The 9052-nt window shown below is 44.0% G+C and overlaps 1 protein-coding gene across 1 annotated transcript in view; it reads right to left on the reverse strand.

Annotated features, from left to right (window-relative positions):
• The window catches only part of afg1lb (AFG1 like ATPase b), a 32746-nt gene extending 23709 nt beyond the window's left edge, over positions 1-9037 (reverse strand). Inside the window, exons 1-6 of the mRNA XM_014205505.2 lie at positions 8212-9037; positions 7536-7864; positions 4335-4392; positions 3617-3718; positions 3222-3349; positions 88-187 (exon numbers count right to left, since the gene is read on the reverse strand). Of these exons, the coding sequence (XP_014060980.1) occupies positions 88-187; positions 3222-3349; positions 3617-3718; positions 4335-4392; positions 7536-7864; positions 8212-8314 (820 nt within the window). The 5' untranslated portion in view covers positions 8315-9037. The remainder of the gene's footprint in view (positions 1-87; positions 188-3221; positions 3350-3616; positions 3719-4334; positions 4393-7535; positions 7865-8211) is intronic.
• Positions 9038-9052: the final 15 nt, after the last annotated feature.

Consider the following 9052-nt stretch of genomic DNA (forward strand, 5'->3'; position numbering starts at 1 on the left):
CGATACCACAGTTAAGCATGAATGACGCATGTACATTCATGCGTCTTAAGAGACTCAGTACAGAGAGCGAATTGACTTTGACCTCACCGTCAGGAGGCCTGTTGGAGGTGGCCACCACCACTACCCCGGTCCTGAACAACGTCTGAAACAGCTGTTTCAGAGTCATCGCATCAGCTATGTCAGTCACCTGGGGGGAAAGAGAGAATTTAAAAGGCAGCCAGACTACAATGTGACATCTCTTGTGGCAGACAAGCATATGGTTGTGTGTGCATATAGGTCAACACATGGGAGCTGAGAATGACCACGTAATCTCCTGAGCTGATTAAAGTCATTTAGGTGTACGTCATTTCTATTCTTTCACCCTGGTCATGGTCACACCCGCCATCCCATTGCAAATGGTCACGAAGCAGCTTTCTGTCATGGACAAGTAGCCAAGCCAACGCGGCGAGGCTGAGCTAATCAACTAAACAGACAAAGCGAGAGAAAGAAAAGAATAACAAAAAAATGAAAGCAATATGAATTCAAACAGGGGCCACAATGGCAAACAAAGCGACTCCCAGATGGCCGCACAAAAGGTGTGAAGTGTGTGTGATTGTGTGTGCGTGTGAGATGGAGGACATTTTGTGAAGAGGGCCCTGACGGCGTTACTGTCCCTGAGCTGCTGCTGGCCTCTACGATCATTATCTATTAGCACTATGGAACCGCTGGCTTTTCCACCAATAGACAACTACACGGCACTATGTTGAATCAATCCACACATGTCAAGAGGACATTGGCAAACATAATGAGCAACTGATTGACTGACCATCTTGCCAAATAGTAAAACTGTACTTCTGAACCCCCAAATCTCTATGATCACTAATCAATCTCCTTGGTCAAATCCACTCTAATGTATTTCATTAGGAATCAAGCAGATTGTAGTCCATGTAGGGTTGTCCAACTTGTGGATAAGAGGAATGGTGTTCCTGTCATCTAATGGTCCCTCCCCCTCCTTAACATCCCTCTCTTTTCCTTGCCTTACAGACACTTATGACTGCCATCTCCACAGCATATGCTGCCTTTCTTAGCCTGGAGTGTCTTCTACTTTCACATGCTAACCCCTATGCCCTCTGCCAATACTACATTAGCATCGGAGCTAAAGCCTTGATTTTGCAACAAGGCAGCAAGAGGCACTCTCCTTCAGCAAATTAAGGTGTGTGTGTGTGTGTGTGTGTGTGTGTGCCACATCCACATAAAGCCAAGGTGCCTGGGCCCTATATACACTCACTGAATAGGCCCCATTTCCTCCAGCCGTTATTTTTCATTTTAATTTCAAAAGAATCATTTAATTATGACCTTTATCCAACCCATATTTGTTTATTCATGGGCCCTAAACACACCACACACTCCAAGGGCCGATATTGATTGCTGAATACGAAGAGAGGGGAGAGAGATAGAGATACGAAAGGTTTCCCAGAGAAAGAGAAGGGGGGCTAATATACTGCACTTGTGTAACACAAAAACAACGGTGCCGCCGCCGCCACCACTGTCGATATTCAAATGAGCATCCAATTACTCTAGCGGGGAGTCAGTTTACCGCGGCGTCGCACTTGGGTGCCAAATTAAGCCTCTTTTGATCTTACACCCCTTTACGTACACAACAACACAACCTGAGTAATTTCACAGATAGGCCCCACTGACTGGGGTTCTGAGACAATGAAAGCCTGAAGCGCTTTCTTCCCACTCTGTCTCTGTCCTCAGTCTCTCTCAGTCTCTCCATCCCTCTCTCCGTCTCAGGCATCCTTCTCAATGCCCAGTATTCATTAGAGAGACTTGGAGGGGGGTGGGGGGGGGGGCTACAAATTACTGATAATGGCACAGTGCTAATGAAGAGAAAGGAGAAATGTCATTAGCATTTAAGAGGATAAGATCCATCTGACCCGCTGCTGCCGCCAGTCGCTTTCCAGCGCCACTCACTTAAGGAAGCAGGCGAGTGCGACTGATACCCACATAGCCTAATTTGCATGGCTGAGTGGAGGAGGATGCTGATTGGTATGGACCCTCAACCCCCCCCCCCCACACACACACTCTGTTCCCCACTCCTTCCTTCCCTCCCTCCCCTTCGTCCTCTTGTTTATGCATCACATACGACACACGTGTGTTGTCCATATTCGCTGGTAGCAACAGTCGAGAAGCAAAGAAAGCAAAGCAGCAAGGCAACCATAAACAAAACAAACCAATGAGGATGCGAGAGGAGAGTGTGCAGCAGTTTAAAATGTGAAAAGGGAGAATGAAAGGAGAGGCTCTTGTTCCACACCGATGCACCCTGGGAGTGATTAGAGAGGGAAAGAGAGAGACATTGCCTATGGTGATCTTTGACCCCCCCATAAGGATGAATGATAATACCTATGCGTCTTATTGTCGCTCACTGAGAAGCAAGGCTATATGCCTCTCAATGCAGATATCAACTAGCCAGCATGACAAAATAGCTAAAGAGCAGAGTACTGGTCTTATTTGTCCCAGTGGATACATCACTACTGTTAGGATTGTCGGAAAGGCAACAACAGTTATTTTAAATGCTGTTGGACTGCTAATAAGAGGTACCTATGATCCAGAGCAAATGTGTGGGGATGCAGCTTCCTCCATGTAAAACATCTGTTTCAGTGCCTGAGTAGGGTCTCAGAGTGCTGCTACACTCACACCAACCACTAGGTGGCTTCAGCCCTGTTTATGTGAGTGTGAGGAGACTTAGCACCTTGCCCTCAGATGGCTCTAAGCAAGAGGAGGACATGGGGAAATACTTTAGAGTCATAAGCCTGCCTATGACATAGCCTACTGTTCATCAGTATAAATGAGATGTTCATGTTTTGAAGGATCTGATCATTCTGTCCATGTCATCATCCCCATTAGCTGGCACATAAAACTCGACTGACTAAATCAGCGTTCTGTCTTATTAGTTTGTGCAGTCGAGAGTTAATGGGAATTATAGTGCTTGTTGTTTTGTGCCTTTTGTTATGCTCTTTTTTAACTATAGTTTGTTCTGTGTCCAAAAACACCTGCTTGAGTCACCTCATGTCCCCCTTGTTCCACACACACACACACACACACACACACACACACACACACACACACACACACACACACACACACACACACACACACACACACACACACACACACACACACACACACACACACACACACACACACACACACACTCACTCACTCACACACTCACTCACCTGAAACTCGTCAAAACACAAGACACAGGTTTCATTGCTGATCTCCATGGCAACCTGCGAGATGGGGTCATAGGTGAACATTTTCCCCAGCCTCCGTTGAGGAGTGCTTTGTCTCCTCCGGTGGATCCCTTTAACAAGGTTACACAATCGTCAGACACAAACATCTTAAAGCACACCTGCATCTGAAATTCAAACCCCCTAACAATGCATAGCAGTAGTAACAGCAGTAATTTCACTTATATGCATAATGGTACACAATTATGGCATCAGGATCAACAGAGAGTGAGGTAAATATACGATACAGAATGTATGGAGGTGTCGGACTTGCTCAAAGTCAAGCAAACAAACCTCTGACAGCTGTATATTAAGAGACATACTAGGAGGGGAGTACTAACTTTTGTGGATGTCCAACATGAAGCTGTTAAAATGGACCCTTTTCTTACGTCCGTTATCCACATGAGAGTAAAACATATCCATAAGCATGGTCTTCCCTGTGCCTGGAGTTTCCCCCAAAAAAGACAGACAAGAACGAAACACATATTCATCATAGAATATAGCTAACAATATCCCCCTCAGAAAAGCATGAAACATGACAATACCATGCATATTCAGTAGTAACAGGGTCAGTAACAAACTGAATCTAAGTAAGTGTTAGAACTATCATATGTGTTATAACCTATAGATAATGTTTTAACTGGCAGATAATGTATTACCGTAATTATATTTTGCAGATAATGGGTTATACCTTGTAGATAATGTTTTAACTGGCAGATTATGTGTTATAACTTGTGGGTAATGTGTTGAAAGCGAGCACAACCCGGTAAGAGGTGGACCTATAGAGTTGCTTGTAAAAGGTGGATGGAACAACTGCCCCCGGTTAGAGGGAGACGGCTTAGTAGGAGACGGGTGAAAAACTCAGGTTTATTGCCAGCTGCAACACACACTAGCATTACAGGAGAAAGGAGTGATTGTGATATATGTGATAGAAGTGTGAAGATGCATGGTATTTTAGGAAGTGACACACACTAAAGGAGTCGAGAAGTGGTAGTCCTTGGGTGGAGAAGTCCAGAGGTGAAAGATAATGTGTTACAACCTGCAGATAATGTGTCTTACCAACATCACCATGGATATAGAACCCTCTGGGTGGTGGAGGGGGAGGCAGGGGCTCCTCCTGTAGATTAAACATAAATAAACATTCATGACTGTCACCAAAATGGAAAATGTAACAATGTTTGTTTTTCCACAACATCTTTCACAGATGCTTGTCGTCTTTGACAATAAGCATGTCAATCCAGCTATTATGAGAATTGGAATGAGAAGGGTCATATTGAGAAAGGGGATCACTGAGTAGCTAGCTATATTAATGAATTATCATTGAATCAAGTTACACTAGAAAGTAAAGGCCTATGGAACATAGACTATTCATTTCCATATCATTGTTAAAATCCAGAATTACAGTCAGGGCATCAAGCCTCAGAGTACTACAGTATGAATCCAGTTCTCTAGACAACTAGCCTACTGCAGTGGAGCAAGACAAAGGACATCTAATCAACAACACAGGGTTCCCACGAAGAAAGCATAATCAGCAGAACAATGGGGGGGATTTGTCAGACAAAATAGGGAGGACTGTAGAGGTTCATCCGAGGTCTAGTGCAGTGTTTCCCAACTCCAGTCCTCCAGTACCCCCAACAGTACACATTTTTGTTGTAGTTCCGTAGAAGCACACCTGATTCAACTTGTCAGCTAATCAACAGGCCCTCAATTGAATCAGGGGAGTTTGTCCAGGGCTACAACAAAAATGTGTTATGTTGGGAGGACTGGAGATAGGAAACACTGGTCTAGTGGATGTCTATAAACCCACTGGGTTGGACTGGCTGATTGAGATACTGTGTTGAAGTGGTGTGGTGGTGGCAGTGTTAAGTCATTCCTGAATCGTCCTGATTTTATCCAACAATCACATAATCATAGGCTGACTGTTTGCAACTTCTTGACCAGGTTGTTATGGAAAAAGATAAAGTTGTTGTCCTCTGTAAACTACCTCACAGATAACGTTTTTTTAGAGCGGATTTAATTTTGCCTACAATTCTGCAGCAACATTAGTCAGTGTCCACTGCCCTTCATGAAGCACCAGACTCTCATATCTCACGACAATGGCTGATTCATTGGCGAAAAAAACAAACATTCATCCCCTTCTTCCCACCCTCCCGTCTCCCTGTCAGGTCCTCTCCCTCTCCTTGTCCTGTCTTCTCTGCCTCTCTCCCTCCCTGTCCTCCACTGAGGTGAAATGCTGGAAGACAGTGTGTGACTTCTCACTGACTTTCCAAGCTGCTCTCTGGAAACGCGGGCAGTAATTGTCGGTGGTGGCCGGCAGCCATGTTTTAATGTTACGGCAGAGTGGAGAAGGACAAGGAATGCCTCTCCTCAGTCAGTCGGCCCTCCACTCAGCTCAGCCGCCAATTTTCACTCTCACGCTCATCCTGCACCGGCTCTGGAGTGTAGAATAGCTCACGGGCAAAAAGTTCACATGTCAACAGGTTAGTGTCAGAGGTTGAGATCTTTGTTATAGACCCCATTTTTATATCCTGTAACCATAGCAATCAGTCCACTTCTAAAAAAGGTGAAAGGTCAATGAGGACTGTTACGATGGTTGGGTATCTTAACAACTGGTCAAACTGACCAAGGCCTAGTAGACAGGATGACCAATCTGACTTGAATTGGGGTGGATCCTTCATAAACACTGTACCATTGTAAGCCACTACAAAAACAAGCGACATTGGGTCAATATTAAGTCAAGTGTAGTCTGCTCATAGTCAGTCAGAGTACAATGGTGAATGAATGCCAACAGAGAGAGCAGACAGCAGCAACATGACCTGATTCAAAACAGTGTAATTGCATAAGAACTCTATTCATGTGGTGTGTGTGTGTGGCAGACTGACAAACAAGAGGAGAGGGGGTAGTGGGGACCTTACACATCAGTATTTTCAGTCCGGAATGTACTAGACAATGGGGATGCCCTCATTACTGCACCGGGATGATGAGAGGAGAACCAGGGCCACCCCAGCAGGAGGTCTCTTTCCTGCGATCCAAAACATCTCATCCTACCCCGCTCTGTCAGTGTGCCTGCCAGACCCCTACACCCCCACCCCATAGCATAGACATCTCCACCGTTCCCTGACCTAAAAAAAACAACAGCCCCCCCCCATACAGACCTAAAACTGCCACACCCACAAATACACACAGACCCCTTACCCTCCCTCTGACCAGGGCTCCAAAAACATTAGGGGTACAGAGACAGTCAGTGTGACAGGCAGATCCTCTGTAATGTCCCATGGTGCCCTGCTCCAAAATGTTTGATGTCAATGGAGCTTCATGCAAGGCTAAGAGTCCAGAGACCATTCAATTTATAAAGCTCATCTAGCAGAAGCAAGCTATTTAATGATTGGGCAATGGCAATCTAACTGTGTATGACTAGTCCTGTAGCTCAGTTGGTAGAGCATGGTGTTTGCAACGCCAGGGTTGTGGGTTCGATTCCCACGGGGGGCCAGCACAGGAAATGAAATGTATGCATTCACTACTGTAAGTCGCTCTGGATAAGAGCGTCTGCTAAATGACTAAAATGTAAATGTACCATAGAAAATAAATGCTTTCTATGGTCAGGACGTGACAATCATTGTTAATTAAAATATTTCATACATAATGATGTTGTGTCACATGTAGTCCTTATGGAACAGCTAGACTACTATTGAACTGAGGAACAATGTGGCTTTCCACAAACACTCTAAAACTGGCAAAGGGAATTTTGCTTAGTAGCATTGCTTGGTTTGCATAACTCTGTACATACTGGTAGTTGTTTTATTGTACTGCAATCTATCCCTTCTCACTGAATCGGGTCTTGATAGTGTTTCATCAACATTCTCTCGAAAGCACACAGGGCCATAATGTTAGGTGAGGGCAAGCCAAATGTCAGGAACATTATAATCAAGTGACTAATTGCTTCTGTTTGCTAACTGGGACACAGTAGGGGGAAAACACTGGAGAATACTGATCCAGTTAGTGAGAGGCATGCTGTGAGCATGCTGTGAGTGACAGATGAGTCATCCAATGACAATCCAGCATTCTCCATCAACCTTAAAAGTATAGGAAGGAGAAAGCTTCTATGAAAGGTGTAATAACCATGATGCAATATTCATATCCAATACAGGGATATATAAGATCAACTAACCACGCAATACAAAAAGGACAACCATTCAGCATGAAATTATGTATTGCATAAATTTGTTGCATTAGCTAGTGCATCAGTCTTGTGATCTATACCTCTTCTGTGGGAGCATCATCCCCTTCAGTTTTTCTCAGTTTGGAGTCTTTTACTTTCTGTCGCTTTGCGTTGCCGTCTTTTGCCTCCTTCACCTTAGGCTTGGGTGGGGTCAGGTAGATGCTGTTGGAATACCCTCGCAGAGTTTTCTGCAGTTGCCCCAGCTGATGTAGAGCATCTATTTGTTGAGTGTCCTCCACTAGCGAGCCACAGCGGATGAGACTGTCATAGTGCTGCTCAATAGTTCTGGTGGACACCGAGGTGTCTGACCTGGCTTGGTTCAAGGGGGTCAAAGTTGATGTGGATGGATTACACGTGCTTGTTGTGTAGCCTGGCAAAGACGAGGATGAACACATACAGTCGACATACAACAGCAGATTATTATCAACTCACAACTATAATACTGTATGTTCATGTTAGGAATTACTAGTTGATCATCATGCCAATAAGTCTCATCACACTGATTTTGTAAATGGGAGTGTATCAAAGACTAAGAGGGTAGCTAGTTAGCCCTTTATGTACTGTAATGCACACCAAATCAACGTGCTAACAGGCTACAGCTAGCAATTTACGTTAGCTAATGTTATGCAAGTTATCTAACTGTACGCTTGGACAACAGTGTCAATCCTCTGAATGATACCCAAATGAAACATCTGGACAACATGTAGAATCTCTCACCTTTTGCAATGCTGCTCGTGGAAAACCAAATGTTGTTTTGAGTGTGTTTTATTAAATATCTAACTAAACATCTTGTCGCCAAAGACGATGCGTAGGCCGCCATCTTGATTCAATGGAGTGAAACTTTATTTATAATCATCTATAATCACCAGAACAGTTATGACACAAGTCATTTTCTTTGTAATAAACTACGTTATGGGCGAGTTATAAAGCCAATCAAGATGTTTTACATTTTATATGTCTTGTAAAGTATATTTTTGTATACGTAGCTATTTTGTTGAATTTGTGAGGAAGGAAATGCAACACTTTACACGGCTAATTTAACTGATTTGTTAATATTTCTGGTAGTATAGTACAATTATCAGCCAATGAAATTTGAATGCGCTGAGACATCAGGACTGCATTCAGTACGTTTTTGCATTCTGGAGCGTTCAGTTGAGCGAAAAGGGTGCTGTACTGAACAACCAGTTGAAAAACGGAGAGTGGTTGGGTTGTGGGTTGAGGAACGCTCTCAGCATGGCCATTTCCCTTTAAATGCGTTACTTATTGCTTCAAGTCACACCTCGCGCACCCACCAAACGAGAGCAAACGTTTCTTCTATAACGTTTTGTGGCAACATGTCGTTCAGTACAATATGTTCCGCAACGTAGCAAAAGTTCAAGCGAACTGAACGCACCTCTATTGTAAATGTATGGTGCTTTCAAGACAACTGGGAACTAAGAAAAATCGAGGTCAAATCATAATCTGATCAGGTCGGAGCTCCAGAAAGATGCTCGAGTTCTCGACATGGAAATCCGAGTTGGGTGAAGTTTGAAATCGGAGATTTCCGAGTTTTTAGTTT

The sequence above is a fragment of the Salmo salar genome, chromosome ssa06 (assembly GCF_905237065.1).
Source record: "Salmo salar chromosome ssa06, Ssal_v3.1, whole genome shotgun sequence".
Taxonomy (NCBI): domain Eukaryota; kingdom Metazoa; phylum Chordata; class Actinopteri; order Salmoniformes; family Salmonidae; genus Salmo; species Salmo salar.